The 16,748-nt window shown below is 36.0% G+C and overlaps 2 protein-coding genes and 2 long non-coding RNA genes across 4 annotated transcripts; 1 reads left to right on the top strand and 3 right to left on the bottom strand.

Moving 5' to 3' along the window:
• Positions 1-2,328: 2,328 nt before the first annotated feature.
• On the bottom strand, positions 2,329-3,686 carry LOC309507682. The gene is made up of 3 exons (XR_014209206.1): positions 3,552-3,686; positions 2,871-2,932; positions 2,329-2,594 (listed from the first exon to the last, which is right to left on the bottom strand). It is a non-coding gene; the product is annotated as an uncharacterized lncRNA (long non-coding RNA).
• A 172-nt stretch (positions 3,687-3,858) lies between these two features.
• Positions 3,859-7,158, top strand: LOC309507688. Its single transcript, XR_014209212.1, has 2 exons — positions 3,859-3,951; positions 4,324-7,158. It is a non-coding gene; the product is annotated as an uncharacterized lncRNA (long non-coding RNA).
• rnf141 (ring finger protein 141) lies at positions 6,720-12,260 on the bottom strand. Its single transcript, XM_082182013.1, has 6 exons — positions 11,966-12,260; positions 10,806-11,002; positions 9,923-10,031; positions 9,589-9,770; positions 9,387-9,494; positions 6,720-7,954 (listed from the first exon to the last, which is right to left on the bottom strand). Exons 2-6 carry the CDS (start codon positions 10,937-10,939, stop codon positions 7,804-7,806), a joined length of 684 nt encoding a protein of 227 aa, XP_082038139.1. The 5' UTR covers positions 10,940-11,002; positions 11,966-12,260; the 3' UTR covers positions 6,720-7,803.
• On the bottom strand, positions 11,750-15,360 carry lyve1b (lymphatic vessel endothelial hyaluronic receptor 1b). The gene is made up of 6 exons (XM_082182000.1): positions 15,196-15,360; positions 14,928-15,093; positions 13,972-14,111; positions 12,872-13,279; positions 12,708-12,789; positions 11,750-12,616 (listed from the first exon to the last, which is right to left on the bottom strand). The coding sequence occupies exons 1-6, from the start codon at positions 15,275-15,277 to the stop codon at positions 12,445-12,447; spliced, it is 1,050 nt and encodes a 349-aa protein (XP_082038126.1). The 5' UTR covers positions 15,278-15,360; the 3' UTR covers positions 11,750-12,444.
• Positions 15,361-16,748: the final 1,388 nt, after the last annotated feature.

Here is a 16,748-nt window from a genome sequence, read left to right as displayed (position 1 = left end):
CATTTATAAAACTTTGCGTAGGATTTGCGTCAGAAGTGGCGTACGGATAAAACATAGGACGTGCGTACGCACAGAAATATTCTGATTTATAAAACCGTGCGCATGCACATCCTACGCAGTTTTCCCTTAATAAATCATAATCAATTCTAAATGTAGCGCGGCTTTTGCGGCTTCATGTCACGCCCATAGTTGCCCATAGTCCGTGAAACGCCCACAAGTTAATATTCATCGATTGCGAAATCATGGCAAACACAGAGAGAAAAACCAAGAAACGTAACTTCACTCAATGTGAAGTAGAAATTATCGTTGGCGAGGTGGAAAAGAGGAGTAAAGAGGAGTAAAATGTTGTTTGGAGGGCACAGTGTGGGCATTACTAATGTGCGTCATGACGGCCATTGTGCGTCGTTACGCATTGTGATGGCATCATGGCATTTTATTACCATCGATTTGATTGCATCTGACAAGCTACAGATGTGTTATAAGGATGAATTGCATAACATGCCAATTTTATTGCAGAACATATTTCACTTTTCTTTTTGCAAATATGTGTTAATTTGCATTTCTGTTTAATCTTCATTTGATTTTGTTTGTTTTACACTGCAGATTGATCAAATGGGTGTTTGTGTAGGCTTTTAATTGTAAGACTTGCTTTGTGAATTCTTCATGTTATTTATGAGAGGCAGTATTGCCATTTCTTTTACACAACGGTCTACAGTTTCACACACTTTCACGTGTTTCTTCCATCTGCCGACGGTGTCGCCAGTTCTCATTTCACCCGTTTTTGTGCGTACGCCTGGGTCAGAGTTTGCGTGAAGGACCGCACATTTTCCCGTCAAGTTTGCTTTTTATAAATACCAAATATTGCGTAGAGAGCGGCGTACGCCTTCTTTTGTGCGTACGCAACGTTTATAAATGAGGCCCCTGAACCCAATAGAAAATCTTTGGAGGGAGCTGAAAGTCTGTATTGCCCAGCGACAGCCCCGAAACCTGAAGGATCTGGAGATGGTCTGTATGGAGGAGTGGGCCAAAATCCCTGCTGCAGTGTGTGCAAACCTGGTCAAAAACTACAGGAAACGAATGATGTCTGTAATTGCAAACAAGGGTTTCTGTACCAAATATTAAGTTCCGCTTTTCTGATGTATCAAATACTTATGTCATGCAATAAAATGCAAAGTAATTACTTACAAATCATACAATGTGATTTTCTGGATTTTTGTTTTAGATTCCGTCACTCACAGTTGAAGTGTACCTATGATAAAAATGACAGACTTCTACATGCTTTGTAAGTGGGAAAACCTGCAAAATCAGCAGTGTATCAAATACTTGTTCTCCCCACTGTAACTGCTACCTCTTTGCTCCTGTTATCCAGAGTCCTGCCTTCCCATCTTAAACTTTGCTCAGCTACATCTGCTGCCTTGTTTAGTCTTATCCAAAAATCCCAAGCACTCTCTCTGGGATATGGTCTCACCAAATAGAAGTCCGCCAACGGGATAACCGAACTGGTCTGATCCCCGAAGTGCTGCTTCAAAACAGAAAATACAGAATCAACAGTTGGAGACGTTGAACCAATCTGTCACCTCAATTTTGTTCAAATATACCCTCATCATGTCTTCCCATTCCACAATTGAGTATTTGTCTGAACTATCTCCTCTAAAATGAGGTGGTGCTGCCACTTCAGCTCTCAGGATCAAGTTCATTTTGGATACATCAATAACTGTAGTATTTGATTGGTCAGTCACAAGACCACTGACACCTTCTTGGAACTTCTTCGTGTATGGAAAATTTGGAAATTCAGGCCTCATCATGCTTTCTCTTATTGACTGCCCAATCTCATACCAATTTGTTTAATTAGGTTACTCATTTGACCAGACATTTCTGACTCTTGAGGAGCACACTCAAAGTTACTGGCTGCAGCGATTGGACTACCACCCATTTCGACTAGGCGGAAACACCGACTGTTCTACCCCGACCTGTGCTACAGTACTCAGGATCCTCAAACAGCCTAGTTTTGTCACGCGTATCCAGAGGACTGCCCCGCCCCCTACCAGACGTAAACGTATTGTCCCACCCTAAATAGCTTTGTTTAGCAGCCATTCCTCTCAGGTGTCGGAATATTACCAAAACACACACTTTTTTTTTTTTAAAACAAAATCACCCCGTGATTTAACTCAGAAAAGGAGAGAGAGAAAAAAGAAGAAGAAAATAGACCATTTAAATAGTCCTTAAACCTCACTTTTGTTTTACAGTCCTTCAAAAACCCAGTCAATTGATGATGCAACGTACCTTCACCTACACAGTACAGTCAAAACCAGTTAGTTGGCGACTCTCGCAACAGTTCGTCAGCAATCTCTTCCTAGGCACAGCTCAAACTGTCTGACATTCAAACGCCACCGAAGAAACAGCAATAGATGACTGAACAGATGACTGAAGTCCCGTCTCGCCTACAGCACCTCTCAGCGTCAGTCAAACTTCAGTTCAGCAATCCCGGCGGTCAACAACGATCAACCATTCGACGGGTCACAGCACCAGTTTTGTAGCGGTTGTTCCTCTGCGTTGTGTTATTTTGATGTTAATCAAGGATTTTCCATTCAAATCTGGTAAAACACATAAACAAACAGGCACTGATATCAGCAACTCTTTCTGCTCTTTTGCCTCTCCTCTTTAGTGACAATGCAGGAAAGAGCGAGTGCACACACACACATACATTATATGCAATAATAGTAACAGTATAACTAATAATATTAGTAATAACAACAATAATAATCATCATCATTATTATTATTATTATAATTAATTCACCAACATGTCCTTCTTATATAAAAATAATTCAAAACAGTATTACAGTGTTTCTTAGATACCAATTAGCATACCTGTGTGGTAAAACACATAAACAAACAGGCACTGATATCAGCAACTCTTTTTGCTCTTTTGCCTGTTAACCACAAAATACATATTGTTAAATACACCAGGTAGTCAACCACATAACACACGATACACTGTACATTATATTAATAGCCTGGATATATCAAGTGTACCCATAAAACATACATTATACACACATACCCATCTATTTATTATCTAGGCTATCAATTTACTTTTATCTATATCTATCTATATCTATATATGAAGAGTTCAGATGCAAAAGCCTCTAAGTGCCATCTGAAATTTTCTTCTAGAATGATCATTATCAAGCTTGTATATTTAAGTTCAGTAATTTCACTTAAATGGCAATGAAAATTACCTATTAATTGTCATTTAAGTCACGTCATATTTCTGTGATTCAAAGCATAGGCCTATATCCAGTGTTTATATATATATATATATATATATATATATATATATATATATATATATATATATATATATATATATATATTTTTTTTTACCTCAAAGTAAAATATATATATATATTTGTGTGTGTGTGTGTGTGTGTGTGTATTTACATTTGAGCCCCTGAGGAACTCTCTGCACGTCCCTGCTGCTGACCGACAGAAACGTGTGCTCCACTTTTCTCCATTTTTTTTTTTCATGTTCATGTTGGACACACTCACATTTTTTTCGGGACTGACGCTACTCCCTCTCGCAGCCGCAGCTCACCACGGGACATTGGTGCTCAATGCTCACCGCGGGACACTGCTCCGGTTCACAAGTTCTATCCGGCGAAACAAAAATGGTGGGAGACGAGCTGTCTCTCGGGGGTTGTGCATCTTGAAAGCAGCAGGACCGGCCAGTGGAGGCAGAGTCAGGACTTGAGATTTGTTCATTTCCCAGTGTGGCCTTTCAGTTGTAGTTAAAATTATCTCCTGCGGTGTCTGGTTAGGTCGGGTCAGACCATTTTTATTCCTTTTCCAGTCACCATGAGCGTGGGTGTCTGCCCAGTGGGCTTCACAGACTCTCGGTGGATAGACGGCAGCTGCACACGCGGATGCTGCCTGATAGTTGTCTGGTTAGGTCGGGTCAGATCATCTTTATGCCCGTTTCCAATCACCAAGAGTGTTGTGTCACTTGTGTGCGTGGGTTTCTGGCCAGTGGGCTTCACAGACTCATCGACGGCCTCTGTCACCAAGAGTGTTGTGTCACTTGTGTGCGTGGGTTTCTGCCCAGTGGGCTTCACAGACTCTCGGTGCATCGACGGCCTCTGCATGCGCGGATGCTGCCTGATAGTCATTTGGTTAGGTGTAGTCAGATCATCTTTATGCCCGTTTCCAATCACCAAGAGTGGTGTGTCACTTCTGTGCGTGGGTGTCTGGCCAGTGGACTCTTTTTGCATCGACGGCCTCTGCATACGCGAATGCTGCCTGGTAACGTTAGTTGTCTGGTTAGGTCGGGTCAGATCATTTTTATACCCATTTCCAATCACCATGTCCATGAGTTGTGTCTGACCAGTGAACTCCACAGACCTTGAATAAGGTTGAAACATTTTCAAGACAGAAATTGCTGTTCTCTGTGAAATCCTTCTTTATAGCAGTCAATGTTCTCTCTCCTGAGCTTAATCACACTGGAGCGCAATAGCACAGTAATATTCGAATAGCATAGTCAAGCACATTGTGGCGTCATAGGAAGCCGTTGCTCTTTGGTATTTGGGTTTAAAAAATGCTTATCCATAAACAAGTAGCCTAACATTTCTTGTATATAAATGGGTGTATATAAATCATCTTTATTTATCTAATTCAAAAAAGTAATATTTTTAGTCATTATTTTTAAGTTTGATTTGTGTTAATCTAACTAATTATAGAAAAATACCCATTTTGGACATACTTTTATTAATTATTTTTAAGTAAATGTGCTTTATTTTTTATTTTTATTTTATTTTTTACTATAACTGTTTATATGCCCCATTTTGAAAATGGGGTTGCAAAAACGGCAAACCTCTTATAATTAAATTGAAGTGGTGGATTTACTTCCTTCTTAGCTTATTGAGGAGTTGATTAAATTTGCTAACATTTGCTATTATTGTGTAATCAATAATAAGTCTTTCTAGTATAGTGTTTCTGTTTAATTAAAGATATGTGTATTTCTAACCCTACCAAAAACATGTTTTTGTTCAGTTTGAATTCATTTGTCATTAATCGAGAGTTACAATCAAGAAGCTGTAGAAACTTATTTTTTAATCTTATGCTGTTGACCTTATGAAAGTCACTAACATGCAGTCATTAATACAATCTGAGCATTTCTGGATTTTCCACTTGCAAGCTCGTATGTTTGTTCTCAACATACAATTGAGATTGCAGGAATTGTTTTAGACTATACCAGTAACATTAACACTTAATCCAAATTATCCTTGAACATTCCTCAAAGTAATTATAACCTAAAGAGACCATATCAATATCAATAACAGTAACACGCAACAATGTAAAATAAGGAAATCAAGAACATTTTATCTGACAGCCAACGTTCTTCTCTACAGATCTCTTCAGGTTTGACCTCAGGCAAAATAGTGAGAGGGAAATGGCCCTTTGTAGAAGAATGGAAAGACCATCTCAGTGAAATTGTGTGTGAAGGTGTGTTAGACAGTCTCACAGAGGCGATCTGAGAATGACAGCTGTCCTGCACTCATGTCCAGTTTCACCCTCACTATTGCAGGTTTCTCAAATCCAAGTGGTGGGACGTGCGACTCCAGAGGATCTGTGACACTAAGATTCTCCCCTTCATGTCCTATCACCAGACTCCATTGGGCAAGCTGTTGGTTCCTTTTCTTTGGACAGACTCTGTGGCGACACCTACCATCCAGGATGTTGTCCTCCACGTCAACGTCCTATGTGTGTGTCCCTGTGGAAAAGCCCACAGAGCCCAGCACACAGGGACAATGATCAAATCTCTCCAGGTTATTGGGAATCTCCTCATAATTTATCTCGTATTGATGCCACACACTCATCAGATCAGCAGATACTACGAGGTCAAAGTTGGCTGTGTTAGGGTCCAGAACCACAGGACCTATCGACCGAGAGAGAGAGAGAGAGAGAGAGAGAAACAGAAACAGAAATTACATGGATTGAAATGAAAGGTTGTATTATGTGCATTAACTAGTGTCTGATTTGTAAAATGGATTGACTCACTGTAACTGATAGATCGTCTGACTTCCCTCCAAACATTGAGATTAAAGTTGCCTACATACTTTGCACAGTCAATAAGATCTCCTGGAGTCATCTCTGGATCCTGGAATTCGCACTGGGCTAAACATTCAGCTAAACAAATTTTCATCGTATCCTTGTTTTCTTAACAAGGGAGTTTTCGGGTTTCTGACTTGAACAATGTATTTTTTTTTTCAGATAAATGTTTTTGTAAAAAAAAAGCAACAGGAAGTGGAATTAAAATTTGCCTTGATAAACTAGTTTGTTTCTAACCTGAGATTCTGGGGCGTTTTTTTTTTTTTTGTGGCACAAAATAGACTTGTGTATTTGAACTTTCACATTTTGTACACCAACAATGATGGTTAAACTGTTGTAAGGATGTTGTATAATGTATGGGTGCTTGGCCTCTGAAAAGCAACCTGAAACATGCCTGAATGCTACATACCGTCACTAATATCTGAATACTGCACTCAAAGTAAAATAAATAAAGTGGTGTCAAAAAAAGCCTTGATGAATCAATTCATAATGAGATTGTTGATAGTTCATATTCCAGGTAATTCGAAATATTATTCTTTATTTGCTCGACACTGCAGCCCAGTGGAAGTAACTAGGAACTGTTACAGTCTTCAAACAAACTAACTAGAAAAAAAAGATTCAATTTACTTTATTGTTCAAGATTTACACAAGATGACAGAACTTAGAACATCAAACATCCCAATTTAGTCCATAAGTAAAAGAAATCTCCTTCAAAACAACACTAGGAAGCAGCTAATAATGTAATTTTCTCTGATAAAACTATTAACATTCAGTCCAATCTCTATAAATCTGTGAGAATATTGAAGAAGATAACATTTTTAAAACTAGATTAGTAGATCTTGATAAACTGCATTAAATCATCATAAACTGCCACACAAATATATATGTATATACTGTAAATAGATGTAGAAAGTTTGAACTATACATTATCATATCTTATATAATACAAGTGACTTCCCTAAGCCCACAAATTCACAGTCTCTCTCATACACACAGAAGTGCGAGATGAAAAGTCTAGGATTTCAAACTGAAAAATTTAATTAAATTAAAAGGTAACCAACCTCCACTGAAAGTGTCTGTGATGGCCTATAAAAAAAGGTTTAATTTGCAACCTATTAAGCTTCAGAAGAAAACAAGCAAATTAGTTCATTCTCAAATGTTAATCCATTTGAACGATCCAATTATTTTTCATGCCCAATAATTAACATTTGGTCCAACTTACACAGATAAAGAGTTCATGTCAAATGGATCACTCTTATTATTTTTAAACCTTAGATTATAAATGCACATCAACATTACTAAATCATGTTTGACTGAATTATAGTGTCGACAATACTATTAAACTGTTGAACATGCTGATTCTGTGATGTTTTTTCAGGTATTACAAGGCCTTTACGGAACAAACGTGATTAAGTGCAATTACTTCACAAACAAGATAAAACGGCAAGTGCAACGAGAGAATTATGTTTTACAGCTACATGTTGTCTAGAATTTACCAACATGCATCCACAGTCTGTCAACTGACTAGGTGTAAAAATATGACCAAAACAAAAAGTCAAATAATCAGCAGTTATTGCCTCCAGTGAATGACACTATATAGTGCAACAAATACCCAGTCACCCTATAAAATAAGTATTTAAAGAAGGTCATCTGTTATGGGGAGACAGTGAGTTTGACGGTGGCACAGTGCTTCATTTTAAGGTCTGTGTGGGTGCCCGGCTTCATCTGCAAGATTGAGAATGTACCCAGCTATATCTTCCTCCGTGGGAGCATCTGACATGACCCACGATTCATTAGCGGCAGTCACCTGAATTCGGCAGACGGGGCAGTTTCGGCTCTGACCGCTCCTATATTGAGGCACAGACACACAAAAGCACAGGGTTTGTCATGGCTGATTAAAATGATTTGTGAATTCTGTCATTATTTATTGTCATAATGTTGTTCCAAACCAGTTTGTCTTTTTTCCCCTCCTTTTTCTGAAAATCTTCCCTTTTTCCCCCCATATAATAATAATAAAAAAAAATTAATGAGGACTGAAGCTCTCAAACTTTATAATTTTATATATATATATATATATATATATATATATATATATATATATATATATATATATATTAAATTGATTATTTTTGTAGTATATAGTCCTCGATGAACCGGGCTATGAAAAGTCATAAATTCAGTTTGATAAAATTTAAGGTTGTTAAAAGTCAAAAACAGGAATCACAATAAAAAACAATTAACATGAAAATGGGAAAAACTAGATTTACGATGATAACTTAGGAAACACGTCATCACAGTCCGTGAAAATGATCCATTCCTAATTTCATGCCGACTTTAATGTGATGATAAACTTCAAAAGGTGGGGTCAAAACGTGGCACTGTTGCACGCTCTGGTACAGTTTTAAAGCAGTTTTCAAACGATAAAAACCGCACATTTATGCCAGGTGATACTGTTGATGATTTATGATGCATTATAGTTGTGAGAGTGCATATTTTATCTGCCTCATCTTTTTAGTAAGCAGCTGGAAGTAGTAAAGCAAAGACATTTAAAAATTAGAGTCCAAATTTCAGGATTGTTTTTAATTAAAAGTCCCACATTATGCATAAAATCTTTTTTTTCTGTTAATTATTGGCATTTTGGTTAAATAATAAACAGTATCTGTCATTTAATTCAAAATGTGTAGCTTCTCTCTAGGCTGCTCTGTCACAGGAAGGAAAGACTAAGAACAGTATTTGAAGTCACCATAAAAAAAAAAAAAGACAACTTTTTTTTTATGGAATATTGCAGTATCTATTATAAATTATATATCCGTGCTCCAATATCAATCGACCTCTAATTCGTATGGATTGATATATTAGTATTACATGAACCAATATGTACATAAACCAGTATCAGGCATGTGATCGATCCCCCCCCCACCCCCAACCATTTTCAATACATATGTACAGTATACATTGAATAAAACATGTATTGAGTATTTTACACATGTTTTGCTGATCAGCCGTATTAATTCCTCATCGAATGTTTACCCCAGCCTGTTTAATTAAGTTTTGATTACTAAAACTTTGCTGATACCCTGGATCCAATTCATAAAGGCGGTCTAAATTATTCATTTGGAGCTTGAAAGCCCCAATCCCAGACCAGAATTCAGAATCAGATTTTCTCCTTTTTTGTTCCACGGACATAAAGGTTTGGAACAATATGAGGGTAAGTAATTCCTTATTTTGGTGAACTAATCGATTAATCAGTCATGATAATGAATCACAAATGATTCTTACCACTTGTCAATACACTTCTGACAGAAGCTATGTGCACAGGGCAGAATAAGGTCTGCTTTCCCATCCATACAGATACAGCATTCTTCCTCATCAGTCAACTGTTTAACCCTGTCACAGAGCACAAATAGCATATTTTGCTGGGTGAGACAATGAGTAATCCACTATACATCATTACATCAGGTGCAGATTTGGCAAACAGTACCTGCCCATCCACATGCTGGCCTGGCAGGTATCTTCTGATGACAGCGGTCCTGAGGATCCTTCTGCTGCCACCTCTAAACTCCAGACTTCAGCTGCTTGACTGGTGATGTCTTTGTAGAGCTGGATAAACTGGTACAGGTTCATAATACGGGAGGCCTCCACCATTCCATTCTCCTTGTTAATCTACAAGGACACAGAGAGAACAGCAACAATTGCCAATTGCTAGATAAACATCAACCACACAGAGCAAATGACTAATGTCTATAGCTTGACTTCATTGTAATCATATTAATACATTCCACTGACAAATGTATGGGTCTGTACATTGATCTCACCTTGGTGCACACTATTCTCACAGCAACCTTCCATAAAGCAGTTGAATCAGATCCAGGCTGCACTTCAAACAGAAGGTGTTTCTTTTGGCCAGAGGCTAGTTTAGCAGTTCTGTGAAAGAAAATTAAGTCATTCCACATCTGTCAAACAGGATAATGTGTATATTTTCTGAATAAGTTTTAAAGTTATAATTAAGAAGGACATATAGTGATGTCATTCTTACATCACTATATGCAAATTCAAAAAATAGAACTAGATTATATATATTATATATTTATCCGTTATTTTTCTTTCAAATAAACAAATAATAATAATAATTTAAATTATTTATTTAATATAATTTTTATTGTTTTATATATTATTTAATATTATAATAATATTAGGTTTTTTATGGGACGCCACATTCTTATCAAACTCTAGCAGATTATTGCAACTATAATTAAAAAGTAACTATTATTATCATTATTTACATTTACTATAATTGTTATTGTTTTACATATTATTTAACATTATTTTCAATATTATAATATTATGGTTAAATGGGACGCCACATTCTTATCAAACTCCAGCAGATTATTGTGTCACTATAATTAAAAAAATGTGCCTATTATTATTATAATATTAATATAATTTAGTTTTACATACTTTTAATGTTTTAATAACATTTTCAACATTATAACAAAATATGTTTTTTTATGAGACACCACATTCTTATGCCACAATAATTTAAAAAATATTATTATTATCATTATTTAAATTTATTATAATTTTTATTGTTTTCCATATTATAATAATATTATGTTTTTTATGGGATGCCATATTCTTACTCAAACTCCATCAGATTATAGTGTCACTATATTGATTTATCCTTAAAGCCTCACTTACACATCATTGAGCTCCGCCACACGACCCAAGAACTCGTCATAGTTGAGGTAGCCACTGTCACGCACTAGCCCCACATGTTTGATCAGTTTCTCAGGCAGTCTGGTCATTGCCTGGCCAGAAAGATGCTGGCCCATCCTGGCTCCAGATGGAGGTCTGCTCTGTAACAACTCTAGACCTCATTCACTGCTGGTGTGGGCCTAGACAAGAGAGGATGCTGACATGACATGTTGCCCTGTAGTATGACATGCTGTACTTTAAACAGTATTTTATTACACATGCAATTTTATTACCTCATTTAAATTCATAGAAAACACTAAAATATCAGGACTTTTAAAAATGTATTTATTTTGTCACACCGCATAGATATTTAGGTGTAGTCGTGAAACTTCACTAAAATGTGATTATATTTGTTAAAAGAGCTGGTGGCCAGTCATAGCAGCTAAAATATAGACATTCCTTTATTCATGCACTGTGGGGTCCTGAAGTCTGAGACAACACTGAAAACTTGTTCAAACCTTTAAATAACATGTGAGGATTTGGGGGAAATAAATGTGTGATGATGTAGATATTTAATGTAATGTAGAAGAGAGCAAAATGAAGCATTTTCATTAGTGCTCAAAGGCATTTGGATCCCACCCACTAAGTAGTTACACCTAAAAAAAATAATGAAAATTAAGTTTATGCTTATTAGGCAGCGACTCATGAAACAATACTTCTTGATGTGCTACAATAAAACTATACGGCCACAAATTGCCACAAGTTGTCAATTGAGATCAGCGGTACATTTAGCAGACTTTGAAATAATCCCTGAAACATTCATTCATAACAAATGTGCAACAATGCTTTCGAATTTTCTTATCTGCCCAATTTGATGTAACGTTGCCAAAAACAAAACAAAAACGAAACAAAAACAAACTCTCTTTTAAAATAACTAAGTAGACGAGTGAAAAATATAGGTTTATTTCGGAATGTGAAAAAGGCGGCTTAAATACCGATGATGTTTGTATATCGAATATTACTACAAAAACAATCATCTGGCTACTAGTGTTAGCTTGCCTAGCCAAAACAATACATCAATCTTTTAAAGCAAATACACCAAAAGTTAGTATTAGCTACAAATATACAAGAACTCATCGAGATGCAAATAAATGTGTACAAACCTGCTGACATTTGTTTTATCCAAGCAAATATTCGAGATATGACAAGCTGGATGAGAGCAAGAAAACCTTTGACGCGGATTGATGACGTAACGACCAGACTCGATTGTGTAAAAAAAAAAGACATCGAACCTTGAAGCAGATAAACTAGCAAGTACAACTAAGGAATTTAAAGAGTTCACATTATTCTCATTTAGCCTATTAAGTTAATTAATAGTCAAATGTGATACAAAAAAATGATCAAGAACAAACTAGTATTTACATCAGTTCTTAATATTTGATTATTTAAACAAAAACAAAAAAATAATAATTGGTTTTTCACCCCAAAAATGAAAATGCTGTTTCAAATCTTTCTTCTGTGGAACACGAGTAGAGAAAAATCAGAATAATGTCCAGGTTTCTCTTTTACATGCAGTTACAGTGACAGAACTTTTTTTTTCTTCTTTTTTTTTTTCAAATACAAAGTAGGCTACAGTGTTTTCTTAGGGAGAGTTTGGGTCTTGTTCCATTTGAAGGATGATGTTGTTAAATTTCCTATTGTTGTTGGTGTGTTCTGGCATCCAGTGCCTCTCACTTATTCGTTTCCACATCTCCGTTTCAGTAATCTGTTCTGGCCTCATTCTGATCCAAGATGGAAACCGTTGCCCTCTTTTGCTGAAAAAAGTATAGAGAATAGACCAGTAAGTAAGTAATGCATAGCCTATGCATGTCTCTCTCATAATAGTTATTAAAAGTAAAAACGTACATTTTGAGGTACCAAGCTGCACCTGCCGCTACCAACAAGAGCAGTAGCACAAGAGAAATGATGACAATTGTTTTGGGAGTTGCTAAAATATAAAAACGACAAAAGAGTGTGATCAAATGAATGTGTAAAGTGATTAAAAAGTTATGTAACTTTTAAAACCCAACCTCTGGATGCTCCGTGTGGTGTAGTGGTCTGGGACAGTGCAGGCTGACCTGTGGAAGTTAAAGTATGCTGAAAAAGAAAATGACTGGATGAATAAGAGGAAGTCGATGGGGATGAAGTTGAGAACTTGGGTGAGGTTCTGGAAGATTCTGGAAGTTCTGAAAGAGACAGAGGGCTTGTTGATGCCTGGGAACTGTCACTGATGTCAGAAAGACTAAGTGTTATAAATGTTGTGGAGGAAGTGTTGAAAGCAAAGGAAATGGATGGGGTGGATGTGTAGGCAGGAGAAGAGGTTGACTTAATGGATGATGGATGGGTTGTTTCAGCTGAATAATGCTTGTTTGATGGTGTTCTTCCTCCTGTTGTAGGTTGAGGCCTGCTTGATGTTGTTTCAAATGATCCATTAGGACCTGAGGGGCATTGAGAGAGACATAATTCTGATTATGTTGCACATTTGGGACCCTGGATCACAAAACTAGTTACAAGTAGAACGGGTATATTTGTGGCAATAGCCAAAAATACATGTGTCAAAATTATCGATTTTTCTTTTATGCCAAAAATCATTAGGATATTAAGTAAAGAACATATTCCATGAAGATATTTTGTAAATTTCTTACCTTAAATATATAAAACATTTCTTTTTGTGAGTGAAGGCAGCACAATCGCGAACATAAATGGACAACGTGAACATAAATGGACAACTTTAAAGGCGATTTTCTCAATGTTTTGATTTTTTTTGCACCCTCAGATTCCAGATTTTCAATAGTTGTATCTGGGATAAACATTGTCCTATTCTAACAAACCATACACCAATGGAAAGCTTATTTATTCAGCTTTCGGGTGATGTATACATCTCAATTTAAAAAAATTACCCATGTGACTGGTTTTGTGGTCCAGGGTAACATTTTACTGACAAACTATGTTAGCAGATTTATTTACTGATTTTATTATCATTATATGTTTTTAACAAAGTCCAGACATATTGTATCATTTTCTTTCAAAACACATTAAACATCATTGTTCCCTATTTCAAGATTATGATGAAATTATGATGGTTATTATGATGAAAGCATTTTCAAAAACATATTACACATATAATTACCCGCTGGTTTAAAACAATAAACATCAAACTGTTTGCTGATGTCAGTTCTCCAAACAGAAACGCCTGAACTGTTTCGACCACATTTTTCATTTCTCTCAATTCGAGGAATAACTGCAATTCGCTCTTCAATCCAACCATACCTGTGTGAAAGAATGATATTGCACTCTTAGAAGAAACATAAACTATAGGGTTCAAAAATGTCTTCTAGTACTGGCAAAATACTACAAAATATGAGGACTTTAGATACTTCAGTTGTACTTTTTATTTTACTATATAGCCTACTTAAATATTTTAAATATAAGAGAAGGAAAAAAACATTAACCTTGGTTAAGGTTAAGATATTTATCTGACAAAATAATTTGGCAAAACAAGGCAAGCTACAGGTTTTGTTTTATTATGCAAAAAAAAAAAAAATGAATAGAATATAAATGCATAGAAAACAAACAGCTCTCAGAAAGAAAGCATATACTGAACATAATCACTTATTACTATTTTCTTTCTTTCTTGTTTTTGCATGTTTATAATTTATTTGTATGACAGCCTGGCCAAAAATTATGTCTGCACAATTTGGCATGTTTTTGTTTTGTTGTTGTTTTTTTGCGTTATCACAAATAAAATAATTGACAACATGCAATATTGATAAAAAAAAAATATATATATTTTCACAAACTTTTGAATAAGGGGTGAAGATGTCAATTTTCCTAGTCCGGGCATCACTTTTGGCCACTACTGTATAATTAATTAGACAGCATGTGACAACACACATAATATGTGATAAAGCAGGCTCATATTTTACTTCAATGAATATTATCTGGTATTGTAGTTTAAAATATACAAAGCATGTTATTTAGAAATAAGAATCATATTTCCTAAAAAACTCAATATCATATATCTACAGTAATATTTTAATTAACTATTAAATCACTATTTAAGTCCCCCATTAAATAGTGCTTTACCTGCATGTCTGTAAGCCATTTTGGTTAGCTGTCTTCATTTCATCTAGGTTTGCAATTCTCATTTTAATAGCCTCACATGCCTCACTGGCTGTGGTGGCATTAAAACTGTACTTGTTGGTCTTGCTTTGGACTAACAACACTCCAGAAATTCCATCATTTGTAGGGACTAAAAAAGAACCAACATTAAAATGCAAAAGTACAAATTCACAAACAATCAAAAGCAAAACAGTGCATTTAAATCAACAGAAAAAGAAAGAGAGAAACCTACCTAGGATTTGACTCACGTCTAGACAGGCTGTGCTTGGAAATAAGAAAAACAGTTGACAAAATGCTAACCAGACTCTTGCCATGACTGCAGAACATGCCACCAAAACTGCCCAAAAGCTTGAACACACTCAGTCTGTTGATGGTGCAGAAAGGGACCCATAAAAATAGAAAACAGGAGGTTGAGGATGATCTGTAAGATGACCTCCCCAAAGAGGGCATTTAAAGCTGGGTCAGAGGACAACTGAAAAAGTTTTGCTTCCTGTGGTTGTGCACCAGTTATGTTAAATATCTTTAAACACATTCAACACATCATGCACATATAGACATTCTGGACAAGTTGGAAAAATATCCAACTTCCAGGCAGCTATATCGGTCACTTATAGAAAGTCTACTCTCAGGCACCTATAGGCATACCTTTATAAAAGTACTAAGCAACTAACTAACTACCTAAATGAAATATTTATTTGATGTTTTTAAAGCTTTATTATAAATATTATATTGACAAATTTTTTTATAAAATAAAAAAATCAGTTTAAATTCATTATTGATGTCCTTGATGTTTTTTTTTTAATCCAAATATCCAAGTGAAAAATGTATAAGCCTATATGAGTGACAGCCGAGGTATAGGCCTGCTTCCTTCTTCAGAGCATCCTATCCAGTGTTGTCTGTGATTTTGAAGGCTAAATAAACAGAAAGGATCATTACCAAGTCACTTTCAAAGCAACCAGCCAAGTGCTATTGCAAAAAGCAGAACAGTGAATTACAGGCTATGTTAGTCTATAGCGAAGACCTATCAGACAAAAATCTTCTCCTCCTATGAACCCACAGGAGAGATGTAGGCCTACAAAATGACAGGAAGTTATTCAAAGCATCCTGCCATTTTGCTGATTCACATCATTTATTATCTCATCTCTAAATTCCTGACTTAGAACATAAAAACATATTTCCCTGACTGTGCAGAGAGCACAGGAAATAAACCATAACAAAAGGTTTTGACTGGGACTTTCAATATTCTTCTTCTGACATTTGAAGAGGTTTGTGTTCTCTGCTCCTTTTATATCACTAGTTTGTAGTCACAAAATGTTACAAGAAAATCGTTTTTTGTTCAAATGGCTGAATCGAATTGAATTGTTGTTAGGCATTTAATGTTTATAGCAAAATCACAAACAAAGCTAACTAGGCCAGTGGAACTTGTCCTATTTGTGCTGCTTCACTCTGCTTGAATAATAGAGGGGGTTGAGTTTCCATGCCTAGTCTGTAAAGTAAAGGGAATCAATACTTGTAAACAGTGTTGGGGTAACAAATTCCAAGTAACGTGGGTTACGTAATAAGATTACTTTTTTTCAAGCAACAAAGTAACGGATACTTTTCAACTTACAAGTAAATATCTGAGTAAATTTTTTCAAATAAGTTACGCAAGTTACTTTTGTCCCCCATTTATTGACTGGCACCTCTCCTGTCCCCATGTTTAGAGAAATCGGGAGTAAATGCTGAGGCGTTGTGTGCGTTGTGTAAACATGATGGTTATTAGTTCTACACTATTGCGAGCATGCA

The sequence above is a fragment of the Leuciscus leuciscus genome (genome assembly GCF_965113295.1).
Source record: "Leuciscus leuciscus genome assembly, chromosome: 10".
Lineage (NCBI taxonomy): Eukaryota > Metazoa > Chordata > Actinopteri > Cypriniformes > Leuciscidae > Leuciscus > Leuciscus leuciscus.
Note: the sequence above shows the minus strand (reverse complement) of the source record. Positions and strands in the feature narration are given on the sequence as shown.